Genomic DNA, 15,875 nt, shown 5'->3' with positions numbered 1-15,875 from the left:
ACATGACATATGTATTTTCAAAAAAGGCAAAAAAAAATGTTGGGAGGAACAATTATGCTTACATCCATATACAAGTGTCTTGTGACTCCCACGGCGGGAGATAAAATCCCGAGTGGGAAGAGGCTGACAGAAGTTTCCGGGGAGCAAAGGAGAGCGTGTGGACCAACACCCGAGGGTCTCCCACTCTATACTAACACGACACTGGCTCATGCCCCTGTGGACGGCGACAGGGCCGGCTCCTCACCTCACTAGCAGGCCGCCTGGTCTACCGTCCTGCTAGACACTACAGAGTGCTGTACCTGAACTTCCTCGAAAATGGTTGCCTGCTCCTGGTTGGTCAGTGTGGTCAGGTGCTTCTGGAGTTCTAATTTGGTTTTAGATGAATTCATTCCTGTTGGGAAGAGGGAAAAGGACAAAGGGTCTATGGGGAAGTTCAGAGTTGGAGTTACCACCTTCCAAACTCCCTCCCTTCACACCCTCACCCTCCCACTTCAGGACGCTTCTACTGGACGACAACCCCACGAGAGTACGCTATTATCCCAATTTCCTATTCAGGAAAACACAGAGTTTACAAAACGTCTTCAAACAACACTGTTTGTACTCTGCCACAGACGCATGCAGCTCCAAATCACTTTCTCGGTGTTAAAATACTGCAGACAATCCAAACATTTTCTTCAAAAACGACAAACTCTTCTAACTACATGAGAACATGAAAACACGTTCTTAATGAAAAGCCAGTGGAACTGAGTTGAAAATTATCCGTATTTCTCCCTTGAATGGTACTTCTGTCTCTTCACACAGCAACTCATATGGCTGACAGTGCTCCTCTATCATGTGCTTCACATCTTAGGACCAGTTCACTAACATCACCAAGGATTCTGAGGAACACTTATAAAAACGACTACCGAAAAGCACAGCATCCATTAGGATCTAACATTAAGACATTCCATTCTGAATGAATACAGTTCAGGGCCTAGTTTGTGTGTTTTCTTGATGGCAAGTATAAATGTCACAGAAGATGTGAAGACTAAGAATGAAAGAATTTGCTAAACCAACCGCCACCAAATAAAGACCTGTCGCTGTTTTCTTCTACCAGCCCAAGTCTCACGATGCTGAGGGGGAACCCTGCTCAGGGGGCTGGGTGGTGAAGCCTGGCGTGAAGTATCCACCTGAGTCATTTATGGGCCACCAAGACTACAAGGCCAAGTAAGAGTCCTCTGTCCAAGTTGGACCGAGAGCAGGCTCCTGCCACCAAAAACTCTTGTCCTGAATTGAGGCAGGGTAGGGTTTATAAAGCCAAAAACTACAATTACATCATATCAGAGGTGGGGTGGGATGGGATGGGGTGGGGTGGAGTAGAGGGGGACTGTTCCAATTCAATTGATTCAAATAATCAATCAACCTCCTGAGCTGCAGGTGCGGCTGCATGGGAACGTTCTGCTCAGCAGGAGGTGGTCAGGGGCCTGGGGAACAGATGAGGGACTAAAGACTATGAGTCCTTTGGGGAGTTCAACAGCATGAGCAGTGGGCAATGTATCTCCATGCCTGAGAGTTGGAGGAAACCCTGCCAGAGCAGGGAGTCTGCTGGGACTCAGGAAACAATAGCTCTACTTTACAGTTGAGTTTGCTGCAGTCCACAGGAGCCTGGGAACTCGGGAGAGGTCAGAAGGCCTGCCAGGAGTCAGCCTGCCCAAAGCCAATGTCCAGCCCTCCTTACTGGCTGCAGTAGGCACAGGGTACGGACTCTCTGCAGAACACAGCAAGCACCTCAGCTTCTAGAATGTCATTCGTCCTTACTTTGTCTTCAACCAAGAGGAACTCTAAAAGGCCACCATAAACTATTGCCATTTCATTCAATACTTCATATGTTGAAGGCTCCAAACAGTCACTGAGGTAGGAAGTTCCTTTTTAGTAATCCCGAGATTAGAAACTGAGACAATGTATGTATTCTACTTTATACACTCTGAGACATCACCTGACTACATCAACTGCTTAAGAAAACAGTCTCAAGTCTCTCTTCTTGTTCTTGTGGTCACATTACTGGTCCTTTCTACAGTTTGTGGAGTGCTTGGTCAAACCCTAACTTCCTGATGGAACACTTTTTTTTCCTGGCAGTACTGGGGATTGAACCCCGGGTTTTAGTAAGCAAGGCAAGGACTCTACCACTGAGCCACAGCCCTGGATTTTGGAGCCTTTTAGATCTTTAGGATCAGGGATGCTCAACTAGCAATGACAAGATGCTTGGTGGGGGTTCGTGGCAACGGAACCTGGAACCTCATACATGCTAGGTCAGTGCTCTGCCACTGAGCTACGTCCCCAGCCAAGACTTCCCTTACAGTAATACACAATGCCTTTCACTCCATTCCACTTACTGGGAGTACAACCACAACAATCAATGGACCCCAAATCTGTCCACTAAGTCATCGGTACTTCTACCAAGGTGGCCTCTCATGAATCACCACCTAATCCTTTAAAAATGCTTCCCACACAGTGGGTAAAACACACACTCCCCAGACTCCTCGTGGCTCTGTTTAATGTGTAATGAATGCTTTCTACAGTTTCCTGCCTTAAATTTTATTGTGTAAAAGAGAGTTGAATGATTATTCCCCAAACCACAACAGCGAAATCTTGATCCTGATTAAAAGTTCCAGCTGTAACTTTTTGAACACTCTTGCTCCATACAGCTTTCCCAAACGGAACTCAGCAGCAGCGAGCGCCACAGATCATGATCTCCTCTATCTATCTGTAAGGCCAGAGTCACTGCTGGCTTCTCACTAGGCCCTGAGGGGCATCTCCATCATCATTTATCTTATCTTGACAGCCACTAGGACAGAAGTGGTAAGCCTCTCAGTCCAGACCTCTTGTTAAAGCAACACTCTCATTCCCAGATACAGTTTATACGCTGTCAGCAAATAGTAACGACAGGAAACTAGTTTTAAAAATACATCGGTCACACTCACTTCAAGAGCACTGTAAGGCCCAAAGCGAACCCTTTCAGACTTTATGATGTCAGGTGCTAATTTACCTTATTAAAAAAATAAACTAAAAAAATAAATAAATAAACTAGATAACATTTCATACCTATTAGGACAGCTACCATCATAAAATTCATTTTTGTAAGGATGCAGAGAAGTTAGAATCTGTGTATGGTACAAATATAATCACTATAGATCAGTACAGGAGGGCTTGAAAGTGAACTTTCAGACTCATTGTGCTGGCGAGTTTTATGTCAACTTGACACAGCTAGAGTCATCTGAGAGGAGGGAGCCTCAGTTAAGAAAAACGCCTCCATGTGATCAGGCTGCATGGAGCCTATAGAGCATTTTCTTAGTGACTGACGTGGGAGGGCCCAGCCCACTGTGGGTGGTGCCATCCCTGGGCTGGTGGTCCTGGGTTCTGTAAGAAAGGAAGCGTAACAAGCCATGAGAAGCAAGTCAGTAAGCAGCCCCCTGCATGGCCTCTGCATCGGCTCCTGCCTGCAGGTCCCAGCCCTGTTTGAGTTCCTGTCCTGACTTCCTTCAGTGAGGGACTATGATGTGGAAATGTAAGCCAAATAAACCCTGTCCTCCCCAAGTTGCTTTGGCCATGGTGTTTCATCACAGCAATAGAAACCCTAACTAGGACACTTATCATATAAGCCAGCAATTTTACTTACCCAAAAGAACTGTAAGCAGAAACCTGAACAGATGTTTGTATACCAATATTCTTAGCATTACTGCTCACACAGTTAAAAGGCAAAAAGAACCCAAATGTCCAATGGTGAATAAACAGATGTAATTGATGGAATATTTCAACTATACAAAGAAATAAGATTCCAACACATACAAAGTGAGCGAACCCAGAAGACATAATGCTAAGTGAAAAAGACCAAAGCAAGAAAACAAATCCTACTGACTCTGTGTGTGTGTGTGTGAGAGAGAGAGAGAGAGAGAGAGAGACAGAGACAGAGACAGAGACACAGAGAGACAGAGACTCCGTAGCAAGGGAGTGCTTGCTCTGCAAGTAAGTGACCCTGAGTTCACAGCACAGCATCCGGTTTGAGCCTGTAACTCCTGCACTGGGGAACAGGGACAAGTGGACCGGGCACTGGCCAGCCAAACTAGTCCAGCTGAAAATAGCTTCTGGTTCAGTGAGAAACCCTGTCTCAAGGCATCTAGGCAGAAAATTACAGAGGAGGGCACCTGTCTCCCTGCTCTAGCTTCTGCATGTGCGGGCACGGGCATGCATTCATTCACACACCAAATTACAACCCCTGCACCGCCCCCCAGGAAAACAGAAAGTAGAACGGTGGTTGCTTGGGACTATGGGAACGTTACAAAGAGGAGAGACTGCTGAGTGAGCTACGATTCAGGAAGATGAGAAGGTTCTGAAGATGGACAGTAGCAATGGGTTACTCTACACTGTAAATGGACTTAAGGCCACTGAACAGTATGTATGTTTGTTTGTTTTTAAAGTGAAAATGATCAATTATGTTTGGGTATATTTTTCCCACAATTACTTAGAAAAAAAGAAATTTTTTTAGGTCTAAATGTCAACATAGTCTTTCTTTACAGGATTATACTTTGTGACAAGTATTTTAGATACAGGAGAAATGATCACATCTTTGTGATCTTTTACACATAACTGGGTAATTTACTATTTACAACTGGGTAATTTAAATCATGTAACAGTTTCAAAAACCACACCAAAAAAAAATGTTTAGAAATCTTCCTACAGATAGGACAAGATGCAAAATAAAGAGAAACACAAACACCTCACTTTTCAGACGCCCCAAATGAGCATGGACCACCCACCATCACCCCATCTTCCACCCCCCCACCCCCCACCCCCACTGACCCACACCAGACTTTATTGTTACCAGCAGAACATTCCTTGCTCAGGAGGGACCCTATCTGGCTGGCAGCAGTGACAGGGCCATGGATCCCGGGCTTGCTATATGCTAGTTTATCCCTAGATGGCGCCAATCTTCCAATTTCTTTATGAAATTACACAATAATTCACTTTTTTTCCTCACAAACATGATGAAGATAAAACTAATTGATAGTATCTTTTAAAAACAACTTAGCACCGTAACCGGTTCCTCTTAATATCAACTACATACCTGCAGATGATAACATTCCATTGTAAACTTCTAGAAACTATAGTCAATATGGTCCCCACACTTTCTACTCCCTCCCACTGACTCCTCAGGTGCAGCCTGTTTTCTGCTCCCCTCCATTAAAACTGTGCTGACATAGATCAGAGGGATCCTCTGCTGGAAAAGCATGGTAGAAATTCTCTGGGTCTCATTTGACGATCTCTCTGTGGTGCCAATCCGAAGGACCCACCAATGTTTGATGATGTTTATTCCCTAACTTCTCCTTTACTCTCAGAGCGCCGTGGAGGAGATGGCAAGAGGAGATATGGGTCCTTAGCTTTGCATCCATCATGCCCAGGAAAAATTCTTGTCGTGCAGCATACATCCACCGCACAGTGTGAGCTCACCTATGGCGCCATCCCTCTGCTGCAGCCCCAGCAGAGATACTCCCACCCGCGGCGTTTGTGCCGCAGGCTGGAAGTGCCTCCTGCTCACCCTCTATGCTCTCGCAGAGCTTGTGCAGGCCCTGCAGGGGACAGCCCTCGCACAGCTGGGCGGGTGCCTTCGCGGTCTGCTGCACAGCAGCCACGGTGAACGCCTGCTTCAGAGTCATCATGATCTCGTCAACCTGAACAGAAAGAAGAACGGAGTGTCCACGTAAGGGTACACAAGAGACTCTGCACTCTAAATTGTTTTCTGGGCTATTCTTCATGGACTGACAGAACACAGTGGAAATAATTGCTAGGGTTGTGGTCCGTGGTCTGAGGATGACCACGTACAGATTCAGCACTCTTAACACAGTGAGGTACAAGGTAAAATCTTATTACTAAGTACAAAGCAAGTGCCTCTGGTCCAAGTTCACAGCGATTCTTTTTTTTTTTTTTTTTTAACTTTTCTCGTCCCTGTTCCTTTTTAGTGCCCGGCCTCACGACCTGGGTTGTGGGTTACGAACCTGCCCTACATCGCTTTAGCTTGCAGTCTTCCTACTTCAGGCCCAAGTGCCGGGATTTACAAGAACAGGGCCACCACACTTGGGCAAAATGAAGTTTCTAAATGCTGCATTCGAGGAGAGAGCGAAAGCAAACATGTCTTTCAAAAATACTGAAATGTATAATGAAATTCTAATGAGTCTCGGATGCACAGCAGAAAGGTGTCAGTCTCGGGGGAATAATTAAATCAAATATTGCCGTGTCAGCAAGGCTCTGCAGAGCTACTCAGCAAGGAAACGCAGCAGGGCTGAAAATCCTCATGAGGCTTGCAGTGGGCAATGTCGACCTCTTACCAGGGCTTCATTTGTGCACTGGAACACGTAACAGACGAAATGAAAGCCGCCGCCGCCACCGCCGCCACCTGAGCACTCCCGGCAGATAAACCCAAAGTGGTCCACATGCCTAATGCCCTGTGCGAGGAGGAAGAAGGGGCATGTAAGTGGTACAGAGCACTGCTGGAGGGAACACAGCTTCATGGTGACGCTGCCCACCTAAAGAGCACTACGAGATTACTGCTCACGTATTTTTAAATGAAGATCAGCATCCTAGGAAAATGTTACATTTACTATCTCACAACGCGAGTCAAGGTAGGAAAACTCACATCTCAATGCTCGCTTTAGTATTAAAAAGGAAGTAGAAAGTGGCTGCCAGAGAACTAGAACTCTGGGGGGTGTGGGGAGGAGCATGAAGAATAAAAACTACTTTAAAAATCAACAGCACACCAGTGATAAAGACACATCTCTCACACCAACACACATGAACACATGTACATACAACTCACAAATATAAAGGTTAAAAAGAGATTCATAATGTGTTTGTACTAAAATCACAAGCAAACACTGAACCGAGCTGGCAGGAAGAATGAGCAAAAAAATTACTTATATGACAAGACAGCAGCTTTGAAGTCTCTGAAACTGAGGCCGGGGCTCTGCCAGGTCCCACGAGCTCTTTCTAAAGAATAAACCTCACTGCATAAGCTCAATTGATAGCAGCAGGGAACAGAAGCTGACAGGTGCCTTGTCACTGCCTCACAAGTCTGTCAGGAGCAACTGGGACAGTTCTCTTTCATGTTTAGACTTATTTCATGTGCAGTGTTTTGCCTCGATGTATGTATGTGTACTGTGTACATGCCTGATGTCGGTGGAGGTCAGACATGGATGTCCAATTCCATGGAACTGAAGTTAGAAGTGGTTTTGAGCCACCATGTGAATGGTGGGAATAGAACCTGAGTCCTCAGCAAGAGCATCAAGAGCTCTTAAGCAGTGAGCCATCTCTCCAGCTCAGTATTATCAAGGCCTCTAAAAGCCTCACCTTGCAGAAATATGGGTGTGAGTAACTTAAGGTTCAGATGATCTGATGAACTGTACTTCTTCAGGAAAGAATAAACTACCACACCCCTCTAAAAAAGCAAAGGTCTCCCAGCATGGTGGTGCAGGTCTCTGATTCCAGCACTTGGGAGGCAGAGGCAGACACAGATCTCTGTGAGTTCAAAGACAAGCACGGTCTACATAGTAAGTTCTAGGACAGCATGGACTGCATAGAAAGACCTTAAATATCTAACTAACATTTTAACATTTCAATATAATGAGGATCAAATCAAGATTCTGAGGATAATATCACTTTCAGGCAAGTTTTTTCCAGTCAGTAACTGCTGATGTATCCTGATCGCAATCAGTGTCCTCCATCAACAAACTTAGGATGTAACAGGCTGCTACGGAGGGAAAGTGATTTTTCAGTTTCTTTGAAAAAGCTTCCCAATTCAGTTTGTTAAGAACATTACTTATTATCAGAATTGAAAACAGTATCTCTTGGACAACTTAATAAGCTTACATTTTAGAGTAACAAACAAGATTTTTACATCTTATTACAGAAATGAAAAGTTAGAATATAAGAAAAAATAAATCACCGAACAGTAACATAAATGATCTCTTATTTGCCAGAACAATCCAGAGAAAACTGGCTCATCACAGTTGACAGATTCCTCCCAAATCTATGAAACACAGATGGAAGGCAGACTAACAAACACACAAAGTTTCCAGGAGACACTGCATTCTGGGTAAAACACCCTCAAAGATCAGTACCATCCATCATATTTACAGGAGAATAAATAATGAGAATGTAAAAAAAAATTAAGAATTTCAAGAAAGTAGAAATAAGCTTCTTTACAACATATATATGAATTATATATAAAAACACACATATGTATCAATTACATATAAACCATGTGCACATATATCAATTATATGTAAAGTGTACATGTACATCACCTATTCATAAGACATGTGCACACACACATATATATATATACCAATTATAAATAAAACATGCACACACATATAAGCCATTGGAAATAGCTAGAAAGTATTAATACCAATGACAGGGAAGAGAAAGGAAGGTAGGCAATTTTCTCTAGTACACTGTTCCAGGAAGCAAAATGGTTAATTTCAGGATTATAATTTGCCTTGGTACCCTATGGGACAGAGACCACCAGTCCAGATTAAAAACCTGCTTTCTTACACAACAGTGCTTCTACTGCATTTATTAGAAGACCTGAAATGTAATCAACAATCTGTCGGCATTTACCTGAGAGCAAAAGGATATCTCCTTAAAATTTTTCTCCAGTGCAATCTTTTTGGTGTCAGGACTGATGAGGTAAACTTCAGATTGGCCAATCTTAAAAAACAAACAGAAAGAAAGAAAAAAATGTGGTTCTCCCGAAAACTGATTCATTGTACGTGTCATGACCTACGTGGACAACAAGGAAAGTGGTAAGCTCTTCTAAAATTATCACTGTAAGAGTTTAAAGGTTACAGCTTATGCCATGGATTTCAAATGATAGGAGACGAACACCTATGTATACAGCAGCATTCTGAGAGGAAAGGACCACGCAGCTAAATAACAATAATCCTCAAAGTTCACATCCCCCTCTAAAGGAAATGAGTTTCCTATACAATAGAAAACAACAGTTTCTATTGAATATTTCCAAAACACCTATGCCAGGATGGCTGTGGAAGTCCGCCTCCCTGGGCCCCGCCTCCCTGGCCCCGCCTCCATATGCTGAAGTTTCTCCGTTCCTGTCTGTGTTGGTTTCTACAGATGGAAACTTTCCTTAAGATCAACAAGTTAGTAGTCACAACCTCATATCACTCTAATTCACAAGCTTCTCTTCCAGCTCTTTACCCTTTGGTATGAAATACAAATCAGAGAACAAGATAGGGATCTACAGCCTCCTGGAGGCAGAAATGCCAGAGATCACGTGGGGCACAAAGGTGAAAATCACATCCTCAGAGATGCCTCTACTGATTCCCCAAGCGTTCCCACAGCATCCACTCTTCTCCACAGTGTTCACTGCAATCCAACTACGTAATTACTGGAGTGTCAGAGCCTGTCTGCATTGCTGGAATCTAAATTCCGTGTGGGCAGAGACAAATCACTGCTGTATTTCTAGCATATTGTAGTCACTTATAAACAAATGCACTGAGCAGCTTTCTAACACTACAGTGTTTGGGAAAAGCACACAGACCACAGATTAAAGCCCAAGTGTCCCTGCCAACCAGCACTCTTCCGTGTACCAGTCAATTACAAAGAGAGGAAGTCAGCCCTATTACCACGACACACCATCTGGATTTTTTAACAATTACTTTATTATGCTTTAATTTGTATGTATGTGTGCCTGCCTGTGCATGTGTGCATGCGTGTGCATGTGAGTGCAGTTCCCACAGAGTCCAGGAGAGGATCCCTGAACTGGAGTTATAGGAGGTTGTAGGCCACCTCATGTGGGTGCTTGGGACCTAACTCGTTCCTCTGCAAGAGCGGTATGCGCTCTTAGAGACTGCGCCATCTCCCATTATCTGGATTTTTAAACCCAGCTACAGCCACACCACACGGTTCCTTACTCCTTGGCCATTTCATCGCCATGGGTGAGGCACGGAAAGGCTAACACGGTACCTAAGCCAGTTTTGCTCACTAACATTACTCAGAGGCAGGAATACGCCAAGGAAAAGGCAACAGACCAGCTCACTTCAGGAAGAGGGCAGAGTCCTGTCCATTCACACCCAGGGAAATCATCCGTCCAGAAAAATCCAAGACACCATGAATCTACAATAGCTAGCTCCCTTCTCTATTCCTTTTCTCCCATATGGCTATCAGTTTAACAACTTCCTGTTTGAAAAAGAAAAAGAAAAACAAGCAACCAAACCAGTATTTTAGCTGAGGTGCAAGTTTTAAATATACGGGTAATAAAAATCACATTACCCTGATAAACAATGGTGTTTATAAATTAGTAAGAGACTATCTTCCACGTAAAACTGTGTTGAAACTTACATTGTTTAGCATCCCTTTTGAACCTCTTTTACATAACTATTCTTTCTGCAATGAATGTATGTCTACAACCAGTGACGCCTAAGACAACTTTTTTCAGATCTCCAGGCTGCAGACAACTGCCCCTGATTTTTACCGTGAAGAGCATAGTTCGGTTCTCCTCCATGTCTGTGGGCTGAACCACACTGTGTCCCCCGATGAGGTGGTTTTCGATGTCGTTGTCGAAGGAGCTGAAGGTGCTGCTGCGGAGACTGGCGTCCTGGAACTCCTTCCTGAAGGCCAGCGAACGCAGCCCGGGCTGCGAGAAGGACTTGCGCATAGGCCGGGGTCCGGGCGCTGGCGGCTGCCCCGGGGGCGCGTCCCAGTCAGCTCTGCGGCCGCAGCTCACATGGTTGAACTTCTCGATGCACTCGTCGATCAGGGCCGGCGGTGCCTTCTTGTGGGCCACAGTGACCCGGCCGCAGAAGAGCACTTCGAACTTTTTGGCGAAGGTGTCGTCGAATTCAGAGGGGCAGCGCAGCTCCTCCTGGCGGGCGATCTTCCCCGCCTGCCGGATGGAACTGATGATCTCAGGCACCTGCGAGAAAGGGAGCGGGTTAGGGACACCTGCGGCAGGGGGTTGTTGTGCAGGGCACCCGACCAATACCAAGGTCACAACACCTTCCAGAACGCCCTTGCTGCCACAGGGGCTGGGCTGTGGCTCACAGACCACAGCACCCTCCAGTGTTAAGTGAGCCCCAGGGCAGGCTTTGCACACTAATCCCTAGGTCCTCAGGTCATCTCCACAGCCTGATTCACCTAAACGTACCAGCTCCTTCAGAAGAGTTCAGGGCAGTGTCCTGTGAAAAGCCTTCCTCCGTACATGGTGGGGTGAAGGGCTCTAAAATCATCTTACATTTATGGAAATGATGGCACCATTGTTTTCTTCAATGGTAACTAACAGGTTATATCTTGATGCTGTATCTCCTAATGCTGACTGATAAAACAAGAGCTAGACAGTGTGAACCACAGAGGGCAGAGAACGAGGCCTGCTGTCACAGGAACAGTGGGGCTTCTCACAAGAGCTCCTTTGCTAATGTAAAGGAAAAGCAGATGGTCTCCCGTGCCACAGTGTGCCTCCCACTCCATCCTGCCCACTCAGGAGCAGGCTCTCCACAGCACTTCAGAAATAAGATGGAATCCACACCACTGTCAATGACCACTACTAGGGGCCCGACAGCCACAACACTCACTGACACAGATTTGTGAAAACGTGGCAAGCATGGACTTCACCTCCCAGCTGTAGGGGCCAGTTTTTGCTTTGATAGGACATACATAACTATAGTTCCCATATTTCTTCGTATAAAACTTTGGGTCTGAGGGCCAAACACCTATAGGGCCCTGTTTATTTAACATCATAACCAGGAAAATCCAATCCCCTTTCCAACTCAGGTGAAAAAAAGCAACCAGTGTGTATAAGAAAGGGAGATTGGTTCCAATTCATTCTGAAAGCAAGCTTGTGTTCTCTGTCCATGACATAATTCTCAAAGACCCACCGACTCTTTGTCGCTAACTACTGAGTACACTAAAGATAAACCTTCCTTCCATAAAGATTAAGGTATCTCCTCTCAAGGTATTTTACCCCAACAGTCAAGGATGTCTTTAGAGATATATTTTTAATAAATGACTCGTAGGCTGGAGATTTGGCTTAGCAGTTAAGAGCACTTAATGCTTTTTCAGAAAACTGGGGTTCGATTCCCAGCGCCCACACAGTGGCATCTATAACTCCAGGTCCAGTGGATCAAACATCCTCTCCTAGCCTCATTGGGCACTGCATGCACACGGTACACATACAGGTGGGCAACACACACACACACACACACACACACACACACACCTTTAAAAAATTATTTCTAAAGCACAAGATTTAAATAATATTTAAAAGCTGAATTTTTAGACGGGCAGTGGTGGTATGTGCCTTTAATCCCAGCACTGGGGAGGCAGAGGCAGGTGGATCTCTGTGTTTTAGGCCAGCTTGGTCTACACAGGGAGTTCCAGAACAGCTAGGGCCACACCGAGAGACTCAAAAAACAAATAAAAAGCTGATCTTTAAAGTGTGGGGGGTGGGGGTAGTGCACACTCTCTGGTGTGCGTGTGAAGGTCAGAGATAACCTGCTGGACTTGGCGCTTTCTCGCCACCATGTGGCCCAGAGACAGAATCCAAGCCATTAGCTTTGTCAGTGGCCACCTACACCTGCTGAGCCATCTAGCCAGCCCAAGGCTGAGTTTTTAAATGGTAATCATGTTTGCACTGAGTACATTACATGCACGCACATACTATAACTCACGCCCTTACTGCCAAATAATTCTGTATATCACGTGGCAGCCTAGAAATTTTTATCGATAGAAAAATATGAGACAGAAAGGAAACAGCAGGAAGTCTAAGCTGCAGTCACAACGTTGCTAATGATTCACAGGACCATGGCCAAAGAAAAAAAGGCCATGGTTTCTCTCGGTGCAAGAGGGACTTCAAGAACAGAAGTACGGAAGATTGCTGAGGGAAAGAGTTCTGTGTGGTACAAATAGCGTTCCTTCAAACCGAGACTGCCAACTTACGCTTGTGAAGGGTCACGTTTCTTAGCATGGGTGTGAGACTATTTTAACAGGAGTCACATGAATTTTGCCAGTTATTAACTATACTTCTGAACAGAAAATGCGGTTTATTCAGTTCTTTGAGGCCTGCTAAGACATCCTATGTTTCTATACGCTGCATCTTCAACCCTGCAAGTGAGCAAGGGTGTTTTCCATCACGTTTCAAAGAGGAAAAAAAATGTACGAAGCCATATGAACTTATAGCACTTCAGCAATAATGGGACAGCTTAAGAGGCGAATTCTCAAGTGTCCCCTTGACTCTGGGAGTCAGAAGCAGCAGGGGAGCGCATCACACCCTGGTTAGAGTTCAGGCTGCCACGGGGTTTCTAACTATGGACTTCTCCAGTTCTTTGATTAGAATCTAAAACAGACACAGTTCATTCAAAGACCAAGTCCTACTTCTCTTTGCTTTGCTGGACCTCATTATTAGGCACAGATTTTACTCACGCCTCCTGCCACCCTACAGCAGGAAGGTCCATGGACTATGGTGAAGGTAGATACTGGGAGATGGGACATCAGCTCATGCAGGACCAGGGGTGGGGTGAAGCCCTGGGAGAAAATAATGGGAGAAACCAAAAGGGCCCTGGAAGAGCTGGCATTAATTTAGGAATAAAGAGACCAGGCGAGGGCAGATGGTCAGGCAGGGCAGGGGCAATACAAGGGTGAGGCAAAGATGTCTTCAAGACAGGGAAAGCAGTCACGTGGAAGTAGTGGGCAGGACTTGAAGCTCAGAGACATAAAAAGAAGGAAGACGTCAGTATGAACCCCTCAAATAAACACAACTGAAAAACAGCCTAGATGGTCTATAGGAATATATAAACCAGGTTACAATGACTCCTGCCCCCAAACAAACAAACTAACTAACCCAAGACCTTCTTGGGGCAAATACACTGGGTCATTGGAGACTTATCCCCTCTGATATGATCTGGCACTTTTACTGAAAATCTTGCTTAGTTCAGCCAGAGCACTAAACTACGTCATTCCTGTTTGCAGATAAGCCGATAAAGCAAATCCAAACGCTAAAACAGGGGGAAAATCTGAAGACTGTTTTACTGGAATAAATTTAACAAGGGTTTGGGTTTGCTTGGAGTGTCTGATACTATGGGAACCCCAACAAAAATGTTAACTAATTAATATCAATTACCCAGAATTAATGCAGCGGGCCTGTTTAGGTCCACAAAGTTCACACACTAACGAACGCATTATAAGGGGCAGTTCTTCGCGCAGGCTCAAGTCAGTACTGACTCACAGGGACAGGGAAAATGATACTCCAAGAATCAGAGATACTTCTGTAAGTCAAGTTCTTACTCAAGCACATGGGTCAGCTTTTTGAGGATTTAGGGATTTTAAGGGATTATAAACACACTGCAACTGTAATTTTATTCACAAGAATTTAGGAGGGTATTTCTGAAATAACCTTTAGAATAAAAAAATGCCACTTTTACTTTGCATTTACAGGTCTGTCTGTCAACTATTAACATGTAAGTATTAAGTGACTCTTTAAAAGTCCAGTGTCTTGCCCTCCTCTTCCTGTAAGCCTGGGGTGACCTGTGAAGACGGTTCCCTACTCTCCTGACCCAAAAGCCTACAAAGCCATGAAAATGAAGAGGTTCAAATTGTTCTGTGCCCTTCAAGAACCCCTGAGAAACTGCCCAGGCCACCAAGGACAGGCACATCTGGAACGTCACCAACTATCTTAAAAATGTCACTTTAAAGAAGCCATGTGTTGGCCGGGCGGTGGTGGCGCACACCTTTAATCCCAGCACTCGGGAGGCAGAGGCAGGCGGATCTCTGTGAGTTCAAGGCCAGCCTGGTCTCCAAAGCAAGTTCCAGGAAAGGCGCGAAGCTACACAGAGAAACCCTGTCTCAAAAAAACAAAAAAAAAAAAAAGAAGAAGAAGCCATGTGTGCTGTTCTGGTGACGTAATGGTGGAGTGGGTAGGTGTGTCCAGGCTCAAGAGTGGGGTTAGCCACAGGGTTGGGGACCCAAAAATTGTTTTGCAGCACAAAAATGCAGAGTAATGCTGAACCTAAGGGTTGAGATGTGGGTTCTCTAGTCCTTAAACACATCCAGCGAGCACAACACCTACGCCATGCTGACAAACTTACAGAGCTCACGGCCTGATTAGTCCATACATGCGCTCCCTGCCACGGCAAGATGATCCTCACTGGAAAGGAACAAACTGTTCCAAAGCCAGAAGAGGAGGGTGCACAGAAGAAAAAGACATCCCAGGAGGAACTGAAGAAACAAAATCTTATGGCACAGGAATAAATTCAGCATAAAATGAATGCAGATAGAAGTTTAAAAAAAAAAAAAGTCTAGCATCTCTATTTAAAACTGTAACAACTTTCCCTATTACGTAACAGAGAAACCATTTTGAAGCTACAAAAAGATGACAGGAATACTCACTGCTTTGTATATTTTTGTATTGTAAGGAGTTAAATAAAAACAATAGTAACTGTAATAGTAATAATAGTAATAGTAAAAAACTGTAATAGCAAAAATAGTTATAGTAGTAGAAAAACAGGCCATTTCATATTAATTATTTTCCGGGAGGAACAGATACCTTTGGTGTTGATAATGAGAATTAGTGCTTGTTTGTTGATCATGAGGGAGAAACTACTTCAAACCACGCTTTTCCTCACTATACCTCCTCTGCCTTTAATTTCATACAAAACCCTTGACTGTACCGTATTCGTCTTAATATGTCATTTAGAGAGAAAAAACAACAGCCACTCTCCATATAATATGCATGGCCATTCATCTTGTGTACTAGTTTGGCCTCACAGGATAAAACTGAGATGTCCACAAAGGATGAACAGGACAAAGCAGCCACATTGCATGGTGGATTCCAACCT

The 15,875-nt window shown here is 44.6% G+C and overlaps 1 protein-coding gene across 4 annotated transcripts in view; it reads right to left on the bottom strand.

Moving 5' to 3' along the window:
- The window catches only part of Tbc1d1 (TBC1 domain family member 1), a 200,621-nt gene that overhangs the window by 81,380 nt on the left and 103,366 nt on the right, over positions 1-15,875 (bottom strand). For all 4 annotated transcript variants that reach the window (XM_059275893.1, XM_059275894.1, XM_059275895.1 and 1 more), the window contains 5 exons: positions 10,523-10,963; positions 8,650-8,739; positions 6,360-6,476; positions 5,573-5,705; positions 300-391 (listed from right to left, as the gene is read on the bottom strand). In XM_059275893.1, coding sequence (XP_059131876.1) covers positions 300-391; positions 5,573-5,705; positions 6,360-6,476; positions 8,650-8,739; positions 10,523-10,963 — 873 coding nt within the window. The remainder of the gene's footprint in view (positions 1-299; positions 392-5,572; positions 5,706-6,359; positions 6,477-8,649; positions 8,740-10,522; positions 10,964-15,875) is intronic.

The sequence above is a fragment of the Peromyscus eremicus genome, chromosome 10 (assembly GCF_949786415.1).
Source record: "Peromyscus eremicus chromosome 10, PerEre_H2_v1, whole genome shotgun sequence".
NCBI lineage: Eukaryota > Metazoa > Chordata > Mammalia > Rodentia > Cricetidae > Peromyscus > Peromyscus eremicus.
The sequence above is the reverse complement of the archived record's forward strand: the minus strand, read 5'-3'. Positions and strand labels throughout refer to the sequence as shown.